Below are 19781 nucleotides of genomic sequence, written 5' to 3' on the forward strand. Positions count from 1 at the left end.
TGTCCCGTTCGTTGAATGAGGCCGCTGGGTAAGTCGTTGGAAAGACGTTGCTGCCAGCGTAGAGTATAGCGGTTGGCGCGCTCGACCGACAATCCAGTGGCGTTTGGTTCGGTTCCCGCCGCTGTCTGGCTTTTTTTTTTTTTTTTTTCGACGGCTGCATAGCTTCAGTTTTTCATGTTCCTTGACGCCTTCGAGCTTATGTTGAGCTCCTCTGTGTGTGTGTCCCTCGCCTCAGAACAGCTATGTCTATCACGTTCCTCTGTGACGTTCTGGGTCCTACGTTATGCCTGATGTTCTGCAGTTTATACATGGCAGAGATGGGCGTGGGCATGCGAACACAGCTGAGCAAAGACCGGTTACTATAGGGCTACTATTTAACCGAAACCTCTCGAAATACTATGTAGTTGTAATTCAGTGATCTCTTTCACGAATCATGTTGTACGAATATGACATGCTCACAAGACTACCAGCAGGCACAATAGATTTACAACCGTAAGGGAAGCCAGTGTACATCACTGTGGCGAAATGCTGCCCATGCCGTGGGGTAGGACTGCGGATAATTCCGACCATCAGAGGCTCATTAACACGCGCCAAACACGTCCGACACACGGCGCCGGAAGCAACATTTTCCTCTTTCATATTGATGCCGTCAACGACTGGGATCCAACCCGCGATCTTGATCCGCATAAGCCAGTTTATTGCTTTTTCTTCTACTAGAATATTCCGTGAGGATGTCGCTTGTGTGAATGCACGGCTACGGTGAATACGATATACACAGCACAACCACATAGAAACACCGAATGACCCCCGAATGCGATGCGCACGAGGGTAAGGCATATAAGCGCTCAGGACCTAGACATCATGGCAGCAAACTGCTAGCGACTGTTGCGCTCCCCTGTGAGTGAAATATGTGGAATAAACGCTGTAACTTTCACCGCATTGCTATCCGAAAGTTCACTCGCTGCATATGGTATCTCAACGAGCACAGCAGACACAGTTACGATAGCACCTACAGAAATTCTTTCTGCCACCCAATCCTTCCTTTATGTCGCAGCTATGAACGCCACATTACAAGCAGGCCCCCTTTATTTCTGCGAGTTTCTTTGGATTCCTGCTCGGTCCACAACAGCCTGCGAGGACGAAACGATTGCCGGAAGATTTACGTTTACGACGGCTCGTTTCTGTGTAGCACCTAACAAGGCTGTCAAGTAGCGTTTACACAGAGGCGACATCTGGGGCCTTCAATATCTAGCCACCCACGATGCGATGACGAAGATGTTACCCATATCAGGATGCCGTTTATCTTATGAAAGCCTGCGTATGGAACTATAAATATATATACAGGGTGTGTGCAGAAAAACGTGACCCGCATTTAGGCATATAGCTTGTTGCCTACCTAACTAACGAACTTCCGGTGGCGCACGATGGCGCATTTATGCGTGCGAAATCTGTAGAAAAATTGTGGAAGCCATACCCAGCTTAAAAAATAAACGGAACAACGAAAACGTCGGCTTCCGTGCATCAGAATAGGGCAACATGGTGGACAACAGGGTGTATGTGAAAGGGCAACATGGTGGACGTAGGAGAGTTCTGTTCAAGTACCGCTAGGGGAGCTATCGGTGCATAAATCGAAACGATGTCCCACATGGATGCTCATCGGCAGTACCCCTAGCGGTGCCTGCACATAACTCTCATGAGACCGAAATGCACTACCATGCACTGTCATGACCGCCCTATTCTAATGCATGGAAGCCCATGTTTTCGCGCTCTGTTTATTTTTTTACACTGAGTATGGCTTCCAGGATTTTTTTTTGTAGCTTTCGCACGCATAAATACGCCGTCGTGCGCCACCGGAAGTTCCTCGGCTAAGTAGACAACGAGTTACATGTAAAAATGCCGGTCATGTTTTTCTGCACACACCCTGTATATATATATATATATATATTTTTTTTTTGTATTTCAGGATTAAAATAGCCCGCGATATTGCTGACCTTCTACAGTTTTCATGACGAAAATTCCACCGAAAAGTCGAAATCGTTTGTTTCACTAACTGTCTTGTAGCCTCGCTAGCTGTGGTTTGGGCATCTCCGTCGATAGCTTACTGCTCACAGGGCAGAAACTGCGCCGCGTGTTAGGTTGAGTACTCAACGGTGCCAGAATATCGGGAGTGTCGTACCGGGAGTGCGTACTTATTGCGATACCGTCTGCGTCTGCGGTTTTTCCTGTCGTCTGCTACGGAACGCGTGGCAGATCTGCGTCTGAACGTCCCCGAAAAGACGTGGCGTCGAGAGATCGCGCTTACGTGGCAACTGAAAGCAACCACGTGTTTCGCGTCTTCCGCTGGAGTATTCTGGGGAACGTCGCTGGTGTGAATATGGACACGGTAGTGGCCGCGTTTTCGACGTTAACAGTCCTCTAAATAGCACGATGCTGCGAATGAAAACCGAAACGAACGTTCGCTCGACCTACATGGCGGCAGCCTCGCCTTTTCGAAGCTATAGTGCGCTCTAGATGAAGTGACATCACTGAATAATCCGTATACTTGCGTGTTTTACGTGCGACGTCCTCGACATCGGCCTTCGTACGACCATCAGCAGACTATATAGAACCGACAGACAGCGGGTTGAGTCCCGCCATCATCATTCCGGGTAAAGTTGGATGGTTGCATGCAGCAGCGGCGTTTAGCCAGAAAAAAAAAAAATATTTCGGGAGGGGTTTTATATGCACTTCACATGGGAGAGGAGGATTTCCTACTCGTTTCCCTCTCCCAAGTGCACTATCAAAGCTACCATTTAGGAGGTGCTGAACCCCCTACCCCCCTCCCGGCTATAGACCAGTGGCATGCAGTGAAGTAAAGAAGTCGAGTGTACGAAGTTCCATATCATCTGGAGACATATATTCCCGGTTCCCCAAGTCGAGATACCTTGCTTGTCTACTGCGTGTGTGCTGGATGACGATGATTCTCTGTTTTCTTTAGTGAATATAAGATTTTGACAAGATATTGTTCACGTAAGCTTTTTCTGTGTTCAGTGATTCATAGGTGGATGAGATACATCGCGTTACCCAAGAAAATAATGGATCCGTAATTACCAAAAATACCCTACCCATGTTTTAACTAACCGAAATATATCGCTAACAAAATAATAATAACAATAATAATTCACTGCGAACCGCAGCATCGCCACAAAGCGCTTCTGTGTAGTATACGTTGCTAAATCCTACACACACACACACAATCTGTCTCGCAAAGCTTTGGTCGAATGCGTTCGAAATATGTACGTCTGGGCTGAGCTTTTAATCTCGGCTATAAACTACAACCTCTTCCTCTTTCTCAGTCCTATTATGAAGCCGGAGCCACTGTGCTACGGCAAATGATGCAAAATGATCGCGCCGAGCACTTAGACTAGCTCTGTGTGCGGCTTTGGGTGAAGGCGCGGCTGGCGTTATTTTTCAGAGTTCTCAGACGTGCGTAATTATTTCCACCGATTATACAGTATAACCTGTAGAAATAATTGCGCACGTCTGAGAACGCACGTCTGAGTGTGGGGATGCCATATTGGCTCCGTTAAGTTCGTCTGCTATGTTAATGACGGATCCCGTCTGTAGGCGTTCGCTCTTTCTTTTTTATTCAACGACGCTTTTGCATCTTCCTCGACGACAATGGATCAAGGCCCTCTAAACAAAATCGCATGAGCTGTTACGGTAAACGCGCTGCAATTCGCGCTCTGAAATAACTTTGCCGCAGTATATACGCTCTTAAAAATGAACTTCACCTAATAGCACGCTAATAGCCAACCATCATCTCGAATGATATCGTTATTCGCCCTGATTTTTTTTTTTTAAACGGGAGGTACTCCTTTTTTTGTGACACTTATGCTGCTCATAATTGTCACAAAAAATGCGTACGCCTCCCGTTTTAAACAAGTGATATCAGATAACGATATCATTCGCCTGCTCATCCTGCTCATCCGCTGGTTCCCCCTATATACCTATACAGCTGAACCTTGTCATCGGAGGACTCACAACATCTCCTGAAACATATTTAGCAGAAAATAAATGAAGAGGGAAGTTCGTCCTTTCTCTGTGTCCCAGCCTCAGAACATCAATTTCCATCGTGCTTAGCAGAAAAGTTTCATCCGTTCACTGGAGCATATCCGCTTGCGGCTGCTCTTCTACCTAATGACTTGATCGTGATATGCAATGGAAGTGGGGATGTGTTCATACTGCTGAGCACATTCGATGCGAACTTATTGCGGGATGTAACGAGGTTCCAACAGGAAGTTCGTCATGAAAGCTTGGAGGTAAACACGATAGCCAGGCTTGCCTGACTTCATCGAGTTACGGGTTTCGAAAAGCGTCTCCAATGAGCTTTCACGATACACGCGGAGAAAATGAAAGCGTCCATCCGGACATTTTTTTTTTTTTTACTCTGACGCTCTGACTTCCGAAGATCTCAGTTTCGTATGGGTAAATTTGTTACATGCTTTTCGTAATAAAGCAGCAAAATTGGGTTAGCTAAATGCAAGCCGTTTATTTTGTGCAATAGGGGCATGTGGGCAGTGAATAGGGTATCGCAAGCCCTCTGTTGAACTGTTGGAATAGCCCGCCTCCCCTTTATGTGTTGTCTCTGATCGGGGACCAGTCCGAAAAGGCCACTTTCGACACGTCTGCACGTGTCGCCGTCATTCTTCTTGTAAGTACTGAATGGGGTATGTCGGATACGATGAACAACAACAACTACACTCTTAAAAATGAACTTCACCACATAGCACGCTCCTAGCCAACCATCGTCCCGAATGACAACGTCCTCGCCCCTGATTTGTTGAAAACGGGAGGAGGAGCCTATTTTGTGCCGTGCACAATGAGCACAAAATAGGCTCCTCTTCCCGTTTTCAACAAATCAGAGGGGAGAACGTTGTCATTCGGGATGATGGTTGGCTAGGAGCGTGCTATGTGGTGAAGTTCATTTTTAAGAGTGTACTACTACATGAATGATTATGGGATGAAAATTTCGCTATACACTCTTAAAAATGATGATGATGGTGGTGGTGGTGGTTGTGGTGTTGGTAATGAAAGGGCTCGCCGTTGTCGGCCTCACAGTGGTGGGCAACGCCACGACTGACGCCCTGAGGACTACTACTACTACTACTTTATTTTGACTTTGGAGAGACTTCACCCTGCCCTGATTTGTTGGAAACGGGAGGCGTACGCCTTTTTTTGTGACAATCATAAAAGGCATAAGTGTCACAAAAAAGGCTTACGCCTCCCGTTTTCAACAAATGAAGGGAGATAACGATATCATTCGAGATGATGGTTGGCTAGGAGCGTGCTATGCGGTGAAGTTCATTCTCAAGAGTTTATGGTTTTGAGCAATCGGTTGTGATGGGAAGTGTAGGTCACAGGAAAGGAAGAATCGGGCGTCATCAACGTTATCTTCGGCAAATAGGAAATGCGAATACTTCTGTTTATGAGGAAAAGGAAATACTATTGTACGACCTCTTCTCTATTGCCATCTCGCCATATTGCAGCCCAGCCCTCCTCATTATGACATAATTAATGTGTCAATGGTCAAATCCATCCCACTAAAGTTCTGCCATATTGGCTCTTAAGTAGTAAGAAACCATCTGTAGAACACTCTTCGCGAACACTCCTCGCGAACTATCATCCGAAGGGACAAGGCAACGTTCTTTCCCCTGATTTGCTGAAAACGGGAACCTTACGTGGTGACGGTGAAATACCTCAATCACCATCTTGAGCGTAGAAGTGTTCCTGCACTCTTAAAAACGAACTTCACCGCATAGCACGCTTTTAGCCAACCATTATCTCTAATGATATCGCTATGTGCCCTGATTTGTTCAAAGCGGTAGGCGTACGCCTTTTCTGTGACACTTATGCGGTTCATAATTGTCACAGAAAAGGCGTACGCCTCCCGTTTTCAACAAATCAGGGAAGATAACGATATCATTCGACGTGATGGTTGGCTAGGAGCGTGCTATGCGGTGAAGTTCATTTTTAAGAGTGTGTTACCTTAACTCGGTCCCGTACCTGTTCTTCTTCTTTTTACCTTGTCAATGCGCTCTCTATCGTTCGCGCTCTTTGTTTCTATTCAACGAGACACAAACAGAAATGCCTCTATGCGACCTCACCGGCAGTGCAAAAGGTGGATGTCTGCAGTTCATTCCATTTTCGTCCCTGAAGTTCAACCCTCACTCCATCACCCATCAACCATCGTGTCCTTCGTCGAACGCTCGCTTTCAAATTCCTTTCCCGTCTTCGCCCTTTTATGTTCCGGTTTCCCGTTCTCCACTTTCCTTTTTTTTCTTGAACTCCGGCGTAAAGAAAATTCAGTTTAAACGCACGCGCGTTAACTAATGAGGCAAAGAAAATCGGTCGTCGCCTTCCTTTTCGTGGTGTTTCCGTTTTCTTTGCAAAGAATGAAGCCTTTTATTTTTGTTTTACTTTCGATACCGTTCTACCACACGGCGTTCTATATAGAACGCACCTCTATTTCCTTCCTCAATGGTTAATCAATGCTGATGGTATCGTGAATGGAGCTCTTCGTTCTTCATTTTCTTTCTGTGTCGTTTGAAAGGCGTACGCTGCCTATTATACACGTGGAGCTGTTATTTCGAGTCAGCGCGAATACCATACGCGTCACATACTTTGTGGAAAATGGCCCTTCGGAATTAGAATACGTACTGCGTTTCAATGCAAACTTCTGTTGCTTCGTAGAACTAGGTGCGGGCGTGACCTACAAGATGGTTTTACGTGAACGGAATCAACGTCTTTTGTGGTACACATTAAAATATAGAATCAAACGAGAAAAAAAAAATGAAGTAGCCAGTGTCATTTGGCTGTAAGAAGGTGGAGGAAATGTGTCAGTACCTCGTGCATATTGCGTGTACACTCTTAAAAATGAACTTCACCACATAGCACGCTCCTAGCCAACCATCACCCCGAATGACAACGTTCTCGCCCTAGATTTGTTGAAAACGGGAGGAGGAGCCTATTTTGTGTCATTATGCACGGCACAAAATAGGCTCCTCCTCCCGTTTCCAACAAATCAGGGACGAGAACGTTGTCATTCGGGATGGTGGTTGGCTAGGAGCGTGCTATGTGGTGAAGTTCATTTTTAAGAGTGTACCGGAAAGGGGGCAAGATCCCAGAGGGCCTTCCCAGAGATAGCGCCTCTAGCGGCATCTTAAAAAGAGGTCTCCACCGCATAGCACTCTCCTAGCCAACCATCATCCCGAATGACATCGTTCCGTCAACGGGAGGCGTACGCCCTTTTTGTGACAATTATGTACTGCATAAGTGTCACAACAAGGCGCAGGCCTCCTGTTTTCAACAAATCAGGGGCGACAACGATACCATCATGCGGTGAAGTTCTGTTTTTCAGGGAGTGGATCTGGGTATATCTGCAAACTGTGCAGACTACCTGAAGACATCATGTACATCGTCATTCATAAATTTCGCATCGAAAGCGCATATTAATTTTCTTATATTCTAAGTGCGTATAATGCAAAGTCACGAGGGCACTCCCATGACGACGCGTCGCAGGTGATTCCCGTTATCATCAGCAGATCGGTATGTTTGCTTTCTTTATACTCCGCTCGTAATCTATTTCTCCTTCGGCGTGCCACTCCCCCAAATACCAAAATTATACAGACAACGTCCCTATACATCCTTCCTTATACTGCGTCCTTGAACATATGCCGCCCCCATCGCGAATGAACGGATATTTTGAACGGGGCTTCGTAATAGTAAGCAAGGAAACAAAAGGCAGTTGGTGGTTTTCGTGGGCCAATGCCGTTACTATGTATAGCCCTTCGATCGGCCACAGCGCAACGCAGATCTACGCTATAGCCTTGGCTTTTGTCTTCCCGCGCTGCGAACGGAGGCGAACGAAGGCAAGGGCACGCGGTTTCGTAACAGATGGGTCTGCGTAAAAGACAGCAGACATCGGAGTGACATGGACGCCGAAAAGTTGCAAGGTATAATCTAGTCTTGCGTGCTACCAAAGATTGTGCCGTCACGTACATCCATTCGGGCTGTAAAAGGTCGAGAACGAAATTGTACCGATAGTTGAATTAGGGTCACTGAACACACTTGGGGTACTGTTTTATTTATTTTATTTTATTTTTTGCCGTTTACTTTTTGTTTCTTCTTCTTCCACGACGCGCACTTACACTCTAAAAACTGAACTTCATCGCATAGCACGTTCTGCGCCAAACATTGCCACGAATGATAGGGTTATCGCTTCTCATTCGAAGAGATAGAGGGGGGCGTACGCCTTTTTTTTTGTCAAATTAGATACATGATAACTGACACAAAAAGGTGTACGCCCCCTCTCTCCTCTACTCAGAAGCGAAACCCTACACTCTTAAAAATAAACTTGACCGCATAGCACGCTCCTAGCCAACCATCATCTCGAATGATATCGTCATCTGCCCTGATTTATTGAAAATGGGGGGGGGGGGGGGGGGGCATACGCCTTTTTTGTGATACTTATGTGTACTGTTCATAATTGTCACAAAAAAAGTCGTACGCCTCCCGTATTCAATAAATCGGGGCAGATAACCATATCATTGGAGATTATGGTTGGCTAGGAGCGTGCTATGCAGTGAAGTTTATTTTCAAGAGTGTATCAGTCATTGCGCAGAGAGTGCTATGCGGTGAAGTGTAGTTCTTAGAGCGTCCGTCCCACCTTTTTTGCATGCAGCCATCGTCGAACGCGTTAATCAGAGAGGCAGAACAGAAAGATCTACTAATTTCCTTCACGCAACATTACTTCCGACAGCTGCCATGCTCCTGCAAGCGCCGCCGCCAGCGCGACCATTGTTCATGTGACATTTTCCTGCCGTTCCCTTTGTACAGCCTTCAAAAAAAGATCCCCGCGTCGAACAACACCTGCACCCGCGCACCATCAGAACAAGTGGTTGAAGCGTGCAATCTGTTGCCCCGTGATTTGACGTCGTCGTGCTCCACTCCTATTTCCTTGTTATGAACGAGGCTTCGCTACGTAAAAAGGTCGACCGGATTGTTTGTGTTTGTATATACGGGACATTTATTACCTTCCCATTCGAAACAGGAATCAATACCGCAGGCGGCACAGACCAGCGAAAAGGAGCCCGCGACGTGTGTCTCCTTTGCCTGCGTTATTTTCGGTATTACGTGTTTCCGCAGAGAGCTGGTATCGCGAATTCCACACGCTGGATTGCTGCATGGCATGGATGAGGTGAGCTCGGGAATGAAAGAGGTGGTCTGTTTCCGGCTGTCGTGGTAAGCGCGTGCGTCATCACATTTGGCGAGGCTGGTGTCGTAAGCGAAAATACCTCCTATACCAGGTTCGGGACGATTCCGTGCCTTTGAAACCAGAGACGGGGTAGTAACGTATCACAAAAGTAATGCAGTGCCGACAATGCGCTGCACGTCGGTAAATGAGTAGTGATCATGCATTATGTTTCGGGAAGCAGTAACGAGTGGATAATGCTATTACATTACACTCTTAAAAATGAACTTCACCGCATAGCACGCTCCTAGCCAACCATAATCTCGAATGATATCGTTATCTTCCCTGATTTGTAGAAAACTGGGGGCGTACGCCATTTCTGTGACACTTATGCTGTTCATAATTGTCACAAAAAAGGCGTACGCCCCCAGTTTTCTACAAATCAGGGCAGATAACGATATCATTCGAGATGATGGTTGGCTAGGAGCGTGCTATGCGGTGAAGTTCATTTTTAAGAGTGTACGGTCGAGTATGCGTAATGTCATTGTACTCGTCGCTTTTGGGTTGAAAAGTCGGGTCGAAGTATCGTCTAAGATCACGCAGTTACGTGTTGCGCCTTGCAAGGGGCGAGAAAAATCTCCAGACTGTTTTTTGCTGCCATCTCTTTTAAAAATGAACTTCACCTCATAGCACGCTCCTAGCCAACCGTACACTCTTAAAAATGAACTTCACCGCATAGCACGCTCCTAGCCAACCATAATCTCGAATGATATCGTTATCTTCCCTGATTTGTTGAAAACGGGGCCAAACCTTTTTTGTGACAATTATGACCAGCATAAGTGTCACAAAAAAGGCGTACGCCTCCCGTTTTCAACAAATCAGGGCAGATAACGATATCATTCGAGATGATAGTTGGCTTGGAGCGTGCTATGCGGTGAAGTTCATTTTTAAGAGTGTAGTCTCGAATGACATCGGTCTTTCCCCCTGGTTTGTTCAAAACGGGAGGCGTACGCCTTTTTTGCGACACTTATGCGCAGTTCATAATTATCACAAAAATAGCGTACGCCTCACCTTTCCAGCAAATCAGGGCGAGAGAACGATGTTATTCGAGATTATGGTTGGCTAGGAGCGTGCTATGCGGTGAAGTTCATTTTTAAGAGTGCATCTTCACTCTCAGAACAGATGGTGGTGGTGGTGACGAGAACAGAACTTCAGAACTTCACCGCATAACGCGTTGCCCGCCATCAACATTGTCACGAACCATTTGGGTTACCGCGTCCTATTCGAAGGGTCAGGGTGACGTACGCCTTTTTGTAGCAATTTTCCATACATTATAATTGCTACAAAAAGGCGTACGCCCCTCCATCTCTCCAAATCAGAAGCGAAAACCCTATCATTCGTGGTTCGCGGCGCACAACGTGCTATGCGGTGAAGTTCTGCTCTGAGAGTGTTAGTGTCCGATCGGATCACTAAGAAGATCAGGTCTTCGAACATCGACTCCTTCTACGCTTTCATTTTATCGATTCACTGATCATTTAGATTCTGGATACTGCTGTCATCTCTCGACTAAATCATTCGTATATGCATTTTGCCGAAACTCTAGTTACTGTCACTGATAATCCGTAACGAAATAAAGCCTAATCACCGGTCTCTCTGCGCGCTTCAAACTAGGTGGAGGGTCGTGTTAGAGATAATGTGACGTTAGACGCATGGCGAGCTGGTGGACAAACCCCTTCTCGTGAAAACATGAGTGATGGGCGACCGTGCGTCGCGGCCGTTTTTCAGTGCCGTCAGTCGCTCAAGTTTTCTCAAGATGGAGGATCGTGTTAAACTTCTCGGAGGATGTAATGACATTAGTAACACGCTAGTAAACACTGAAAAGTAATGAGTAATATGCTTTTCAAATTATTTTTCAAAAAGTAATGTCCCCACCTCTGTTTGGAACTTGCATGTCGTTTCTCTTGGCCCATCCTGTTTTCCTTCGTACTACCGTGCATGCCGCTGTAATAATTGGCCCTTTCTTTTCCCTTTGCGCTTTGAATATACATTCGGTGCAAACATCAGTCGTCGGATTTGCCTTACTGAGGCATTGGGCGTTTTACCAGTGCAGGATACTCGAGGAATTGACTTCTCCAGCGTATACTGTGCAAGCCACAGTACACTGCCTCTATAAAGTGCTGCATTTTTGCGGGAGAGGGTTTCCTCTTGGGCCTTGTACGCTGGCAGGCGCAACCTATCATTCTGTGCTTTCCTTTCTTTTTCTTAATAAACATATCTCCCTCAGTGCTTTGTTGGTCATATTGATTGGTCGTCGCCACCGTCATGACAACATACCTGATGACACATATAGGGCGTGTAATGAGGCCTACTTCCATAGGTATAGGTTCCCTCCTGGATAACGCACGTATGAAATGAGAAGGATTTTAAATGCTGGTCATCGGACCGAAATTTGAACTGGAGGGGGAAGGCACCATATCCCCGTCAATCAAAAACGGCAGTGGCGTATTCGGCGTCGGGGGAGGGAGGGGGGGGGGGTCCCTCCAAACCCTCCCCCGCCCCCACAACGCGATCGGACAAAGAAACTGCCCCTCCACTCCAAACCGAGGGTCAGGATCCGCAACTGCCTGTATTGTTTCATTTACCTATCCAAATTTCGATTAAAAAATGCTTTATGCACCAACTGAATGCTAGAGTGAATTTCGTATAGTACAGAGAAAGACATTATTAAGGAGACTTCCTCAGAACATTGTTTCTCAAAAGCATTTTGTCAAAAGACAGCTCCGTTCGCCGATACTTGCTGAAGCACACGTGCAATTTATTTCCTGAATGAAATTTTGTCCCCCCAAGAAAGGAAACAAACAAAAAAGCTCATAGGAGGGAGCTTATCGGAGAGAGCTCGGGAAAATTCTCCTAAATTTCTCGCATGAAATCAATAAATAATCACATACTTTGACGGCAAAGCGCGGGTTACAATATTATTCACGACCGAAAACTTTTGCATGCACCCTCCTTCCTTTACCCTGTATTGTTCCAGGCTAATGTGGGATAAACAGATTCGGGAATGACAATGATACTTGATACAGTTTCTTCCTACTGACCATGCTCAAATGAGGTAAACAAGCCTGCACGCATGCAATGAATGACACCGTGGGTCGGCTTGCCGTCGGCCGGAACATCATCCATGGGAACAGGACACGACCAATCCTATTATTACCAATCCTAGCTCTTAATCGCGATGCCGGGATTTCCTTACTCTCATTACAAATAAAGGAATTACGGGAAGGCCGAGAGAAGGCTGTTAGCGGATATCATGCCGGAGGGCCGTGCCACGAATGCTTACGCAGCAGCTGTAGGGAAAACAATATCTCGTATAGATGCGTCATTTAATTCCAGCAATATGAGAGACAGATGAAGTAAATCCGTCAGAGTAGGCAGATATGACATGCGGCAAGAAAGTTACGACGTCGGAGACAGTTTTGCTCTGGAGATGATATCGGGAACACACAGCATTGAAATATGTATTATTATGGGCTTACAAAAGAAGCAATGGTAAGATAGCTGGAGGAAATTATACGCAATTATTATACGTTGGTTAAGGTGCTATCAGAATGCGCACCTGCTCACTGGATTCATAACAGATCCGGCAGCACACTCAAATGCATTTGCAAAGTCTGCAGAGTGCATCAACGGCACGATACACCTATGCTTACGCAGCGGAGGCGGGTCGCTTGCTGGGGTTCCGCAGAACTGAATGCAGTAGTTTACGAAGAAAACCTGGTTCTTCGTCAGCCTGTGAGATACTGTATCTCCGACCAAAGGCGGCATGCTCAATGAAGCTGACTTGTATGCGTAGTACAAGGGTTGCTGGACCATTATGTCTCCAGCGTACTCTGTCACCGCGTCCACGTGGTCTTTCTCTCCCCAGCCTCTGAGATGATCCAGCCATGAGTTATAGCAATTGGCCGTCGACTTGTACACGTTCTCCCCTTGGGTACTCCATCTGTAAGGACCGTTGCGGTTCATGGAGGGGTCCAACGCGCGCGCTATCAAGTGGGCTATTCTGCTACCAACAGCCGAGTAAGTCAGCTCAGGAGGCGCGTTGTCTCTTAAAGTCGGCATCAGGAAAGCTCCAAGTGGAATTATAATTTCATTCTGGAGGAGATCGTATCCAAAATTGATGACGTGACTCGAAAGCCTGGATTGCTGCTTCTGGACAGAGCTTGTTCTCACAATGTTAATGTTGCGAGATGCGTGGGCTTTCGACGTTATAAGTAAGACGTGCAGATATGGACCTGATATGTCAGGGTACGGAGCGTATAGGTGTTTGAATAACGCTGTGCTGGTGTTCAAGTGTTCGATATATAATTCGATGCTACGAAGTTTTTTCTCAGCCGCCACTTTTGTTTCATCGTCAAGGGCAGCGTGATGGGTTAGGAACGTGATGACCGAATCGGTGACGCTCCGCATGATGTTCTGAATTCTCAGTATACCAGGACGCATGTCGTATGACTTGATTATTGCCATGTCCACAGGACGTCTGAAGAACTGTAGCGTAGTGTGAAGACAGTACTCGGTGGTCTGCATACTGGACTCCCCCTGTACGAAGCCAGCAGCTTTAACGAGAAACTCGGTGAGCTCCCATGCTAGGTACAACTGCAGTTCGCTTGTTTCAAGCCTCTCGAACAGAGCATGTAGAAATGCCATGGTTCGTCTCTGGAAGCAGACACTCTCTTTTCCGTTCAACCCACTTTGAGCCTTCAATGCACTCGCCCACTTGCGTCCCAATTGTGCATTGTTTTCCCAATACCCAACTTCGCACAGAGCAATCTTTACCACTTGACTGCTTTCAATGCCCTTATCGTTCCATATCTCTACCACGGCGTTTTCGACTTCCCATATTTTTTTGGCAACTTCTTTGGAGGGGACCGTACTGTTAACTTCAAGCACTGTTAGGATTCTTTTCACGTGGGCTTCGTGCTCTTCGGTTGTACGATGTCCTTCTTCGGTCCAGTATCCGAGAGGCCTCCGTGGTTTCAGTGCGAAAACGTGACCACGATGGGAGTAACTGACGGCAGGATACAACCTAAAGAGGACATTCAAACCGTGCTCCACCATTAACGTCACCATCACATCAAGTGGATCAAAGGTCAAGTACCTTCCTAGGTAAAGACTATTCTTTTGCAGGAAGTTCTTAAGGTAGAGTGCATTCATTTCACGTTCTGTCTGTCGTCTCAAGCAAATCTCAAGAAACATTGATGCTTTCTGGATGTGCGTTTGTCCTTTGCTCTGTGCCGCTGCACCAAGTACCATCTGCACAATCTGAGCTGTGACATTCCACTGAATAAGGCTTTGAGCGGAGGGACCAGATACCTGTGGCATCCACCAGAGGAATGGTCCTCTTCGAGGTTCTGTGTACGTTTCCACAAATCGTCCACATACGTGTTCGTAGAAATTGTCGCAAGGTTTCGTCTCTGTGCTCCTCCAAGCCGAGAAGAGCCAACGGAACTGCTGACAGCTTTTCGTCGTGCATTGGACTTGTCGTCGAAGCGGGTGTTGACCTTCATCCCGAATGGTGCTGTTATAGGCCTGTGGATGGGTATCATGTGTGGCATTCGTTCTAGCTTGCCCCGGTAGTGACTCTTTGGTAAAAGTGGCTGCCGTGGCGGTGGCTATGAGGGTCAGGGGAAAGGGGGACGCTACAGACCCGCGTTCTCCAGGAAATGCGCGGCCATTGTGTTTAATCGAGTGGGATACTTCAGAGGCTTCAGGGCTCGTGGACATCGCAATCAATGTCATCGTGGTTGTCTCGGGGTGTGTGGTTATGTCCATGCTACCGCTTCTCAGGTAGAGGATGATCCAGAAGCAACCTGCGGATGATGCCAACACGGTTCCCCAGAGGACGAGCACAGTGACTAAGGCTGCGCTTGGAATTTTCGCAGCAGGATGCTTTACCTCCATTTGTTCGGAAGCTCCTGCTGGATCCTAGAAAGAGCAGCGTACAATGCAGACACTTTTCATATGATAAATTACTACCGGTCACACCCAGATACTATAATTACGTTATGAATGTAAAAGAGGTCCAGCGACATAAAGGTTCCTCGAGGACCCTCTTTATCGACTATACGTCCAACGCAAAATCAAAAGTACTACGAACAGGCGAACATTTGTGATTGGGTGGCCATGACTTGTAATGAATGATATGGTCATTTTACAACTTCTCCCGAGATAACAAAATGAATCATGAACTATAAGCCATATGCACGGGGAGAGTCACAGTAAACATCCGCTCTCTTCCATCTTTGTCCTTTGATACGAATGGAAGAGAAATGGTCTTGGTCATCCGCTGGCCACCCGAGACGCTGCAAATGGGAATTCTCCTTACCCGAAGTCGTGAAACCTTCATGGTGTCTTCGGATGTTGACCTCTCTCATGCGAATCACTTCGTTATAGAGTCGACAGAGCCTCGGTATGGTGCCTCGGTGACAAGATAGAACGACTTCGTCGTCGTCAACATCGAGCGCATTAAAATGGACGCGTTAAATTTGTGCTGACGTAGGTAAACAGGCTGGAAGGTCAGTCGTCAAGTTGTTTTTACACAGACCCATTTTGTATGAAAGACTTTGCATCTTAGTTAGTGCAAGCATTCTTAAAAACAAGCCTGACGCGTTTCTAGTGATTTAGCTCTTCACAGCGATATACAGGACAGCGTTTGAGGACACTCCAGCCAGGATAATCAAGACTGTCGCTGTGGTTTGCTAAATTTCCTCTCTCTATCTCTATCTCTCGATATGTGTTCGGGGAATTTGAGCGTTCTGTATTGACCATAGGAATCTGTGATGACCGAAGAAAACCCAGGGAAAACATCGGTGGGATTCGAACCGGGTCACCTCCCAGTCGTTCCGCAGAATGCAGCTAGCTTGACAATCCAGTCGCGGATGCTGGTGAACACTCTAGACTTATCACCGTCATCAACATCATCGCAAAATAACGATGTTTTTTGTGGACTGGATCCAATGATGGCCAAAGTACTTGGCATCAATAGTACTTGAAGTACAATACAAAGTACAGCATTGGAAACGTACTTAGAGTAAAGTACAAGGAATTGTGAAAAGTACTTCGAAGTACTCGTCAAAATAGTGGTGCCGTGATGTTACATGTAAGGATTGTCTGCCAGTGTGGCGACATGTTGCACGTGCCGCAAGGCAGGGCTGCGGATAATTTCGATCGCCTGGGCTTTCCTTTTTAATTTATTTTTCTTCTTCTTTTTTCTTTTTTTACGTGCATTGGAAATCTCCGAAACACGGTGCTGGAAGCAACCTTTAGCTCCCCCACATTGCTACCGTCCTCGGCAGGGATGGAACCCGCGATTTTCAGTTCTTTTTGAGAGTTGTTCTTTTTTGTTAAGAACGCTTTATTTCACTCAATTACAACTCAAGACGTATAGTGGCATTTGCAATGCAAAATGCGGTATGTGATTAAGAGGCCACAAGAATATACATGTAGGCTTGTGATGAAGTATGTACAAAAGTGTGGATGTGCTTTGAGGACCAGGATCAGCCCATCACTACTCAGTCGAGCTTGACACAACGAGCTCAAATACCTTGAGCCAGGAGGGACCCTACACCACACTACCTGATACAACCTGGTGCCAGTTACAAGTACATTGCAACCTTTGCATAGTGCCGCGTGTCACAAGATTTCACAAAGTGATTCTGTTTCTATTGGCGCAATGCCAGTGCATAAAGTTTTTGGCAAATGGTAGTACGGAAGCCCAGCTATAGTTCGTGCTTGCTCAACATTATGAAGTGTAACCGATGGCATAATTTTCGTTTCTAGAATGTGGAAAGAACTAGTGGAAAGTATTTCTATTTGCCGATATATATTCATCGGTGCGTTTCTCGGTATACTATAAAAAGAGACAGCAATCCATTTTCTCGTTAAAAAATATTGCTTCTTAGACACGAAACTTACTGCATATTTGTCACTTTATTGTCATTTGCACGTCCTCTGGGGTACTCGAGTACTTGACGAGAGAGTACTAAAGAAAAGTACTTAAAGTACAGCACAAAGTGCTCAATTGTAAACGTACTTAAAAGTACTCAGTCTGTATCAGATCGACCCGGATCATTCAGAACGATCTCAGTCAGCTCGCATCCAAGTCGCATGAGTACAGTGTATATAAAGTTTTAAAGTTTCAAGTGTATGAGTACTGTGAATATGAAGTTTGTCCGCATCTTCTGTCGTAACGAATGGGTGTCGTCATATTATTCGGCGTCCTGTGTATCATTTTTCTTTTCTTTTTTTTTCGATGCAATAATCTAATATTTTCTTCTGCAGTCACAGAGGTTGGTTGGTAAAAAAAAAAAAAAATATGGAGGTGGAGTCACAGAGGGTTAGCGGGCTATACGCGGTTCCTCAGGTGGAGTAGCTATACCTGTCACTTCATAAATATGAAAATCAGATCGCACGTACGGCGTAGGAATGCAAATAGAAGCGTCTCCTTCACGTGGGAGCCGGTAAAGAGAAGACAAATAGCCGTCAGCCGCCTCATTCCGAAATCAATTTAACGCACCCTTCAGGATAATTAAAACGCCCTCAACCGGAAACACAGGGTAAGAAAAAATGTGCCCTTTCCGCTTACGATGCGCGCTGTCTTACCCCGTGCCCCTCGGATCGATGGAGGCCTTACGATTCTTTTTAGTTTTGTTTTTTAATGTGTTTGTCATGCAATCTGTGTTTCTGACAAAGTGGTTGCGGCTTCTGACGGCACATCCATCTTTTGCAACTGGCGCATTGATAAACAATAACTGTTTTTCTCCTCTTTTTTTGTCGTGGTTTATGGGTAAAGGTTTGGGTAGGTGCCTATTGGAAGAAAAAAAAAATAAAGGAGACGTCAGTCAAACGCGAGAAGAACTGATTCGCTATTCCATTGAAAACGCAGAGAAGAAAAAGAAGAGAATACGAGAGAGAGAAAAAACAGCTGCATCTTCGGGCATAAGCGCAAAACGCGTTTAAACTATACGCTCTTAAACGTGAACTTCACCGCATAGCACGCTCCTAGCCAACCATCATCTCGTATGATATCGTTATCTGCCCTGATCTGTAGAAAGAGGGAGGCGTACGCCTTTTTTGTGACATTTATGATGTTCATACACTCTAAAACCAGAACTTCACCGCAAAGCACGCTGTGCGCCAACCATGCACGAATGATAGGGTTATCGCTTCAGATTCGAAGAAAGGGGTGGGCGTACGCCTTTTTGTGGCAATTACCATATATGCAAATTGCCACAAAAAAGCGTACGCCCTGCTCTCTCCTCGAATCAGAAGCGATAACGCTATCATTCGTGGCAATGGTTGGTGCACAGCGTGCTATGCGGTGAAGTTCTGTTTTTAGAGTGTAGTTGTCACAAAAAAAAGGCATACGCCTCCCGTTCTCAGCCAATCAGGGCAGATAACGATATCATTCGAGATTATGGTTGGCTAGGAGCGTGCTATGCAGTGAAGTTCATTTTTAGGAGTGCGGCCACGAACGATAGGGTTATCGCTTCTAATTCGAAGAGAGAGAGAGTGGGGCGTACGCCTTTTTTGTGGCAATTATCATATATCCAAATTGTCATAAAAAGGCGTATGCCCCCTCTCTCTCTTTCTCTCTGCGAATCGGGAGCGATAACCCTATCATTCCTGGCAATGGATAGCGGACAGCGTGCTATTCGGTGTTTTTAGAGTGTTTAACGTAAAATACCGAATACCAAGAGCGTCATGCGTACACTAAGCACACTTCGTGCTGCCACATTCCGAATCTACTTCAAGTATGGTATACACAGTACTAGGGAAAGCACATTCAAGTGTCAGTCAACTACAATGCAGAGTGTTTATCGACCCATGTCCCACCGTTCGGTAATGAACATGAAGCGCATAAATGAAGTCCAGTAATTACATTTTAATTGCCTACCTTGGAGTCGCGTAGTTACGAAACGATCGTAGTTCGCTACCCACGCGTGAATATAGGACCAAACTCAGATGGAATAATTGGCATTTTTACGCCCACGGGATACGAGCACCAAAAGGTATTTAGTCAAAGGCGCTGGGTTGGGTTGGGTTCGTGCATGATCAGATGCTGTGACACAAGCCTTTGTTCCACCTGCGGTGTCGTTGCGACCACGCAGCACTTCTTATGGAATGTGCACTCTACTGCACGCAAAGGCGGATATTCTGTGATGAACTTGCCCATATCAGCAAGAAGTCGCTCACCTTAGCTGCACTCATTGGCCCCTATGAAGATCCTGTGCTCCATCGTCGGGTTCTTCACCTGTTCATGGACTTCCTGTCGTCCACTGGATTGCTCCAGACGCCTTTAGTTCTTTCTTGTATTTTCATCCTTCCTTCATCATCTTCACATAATGTTCCACGTGCAATGGGGTAGGGTACCTCACCACCGCGGTGAAACACCTCATCTCATCGTCATCGTTTCTTGTTGTTGTTCTTGTCTGGAAAGAAGCATAGCACGTAAATCCACGAATGAAAGGTAAAAAAATGTGGGGTATCTCAT

At 46.1% G+C, this 19781-nt stretch overlaps 2 protein-coding genes across 2 annotated transcripts in view; one reads left to right on the forward strand and one right to left on the reverse strand.

The window, feature by feature from the left end:
* The window catches only part of LOC135399880 (uncharacterized), an 85991-nt gene that overhangs the window by 60465 nt on the left and 5745 nt on the right, over nt 1-19781 (forward strand). The window lies entirely within an intron of this gene.
* On the reverse strand, nt 12599-15723 carry LOC135399879 (uncharacterized). The gene is made up of 2 exons (XM_064631613.1): nt 15615-15723; nt 12599-15214 (listed from the first exon to the last, which is right to left on the reverse strand). The coding sequence occupies exons 1-2, from the start codon at nt 15633-15635 to the stop codon at nt 12836-12838; spliced, it is 2400 nt and encodes a 799-aa protein (XP_064487683.1). The 5' UTR covers nt 15636-15723; the 3' UTR covers nt 12599-12835.

The sequence above is a fragment of the Ornithodoros turicata genome, chromosome 7 (assembly GCF_037126465.1).
Source record: "Ornithodoros turicata isolate Travis chromosome 7, ASM3712646v1, whole genome shotgun sequence".
Classification (NCBI taxonomy): Eukaryota; Metazoa; Arthropoda; class Arachnida; order Ixodida; family Argasidae; genus Ornithodoros; species Ornithodoros turicata.

Bases quoted from the DNA above. Each gene is read 5' to 3' on its own strand.
- LOC135399879 (XM_064631613.1), bottom strand. From the start codon at position 15,635: ATGAAGGTTTCACGACTTCGG. The intron at 15,215-15,614 runs GTAAGGAGAATT...TGCTCTTTCTAG, and splicing joins TGAAGGTTTCACGACTTCGG to GATCCAGCAGGAGCTTCCGA.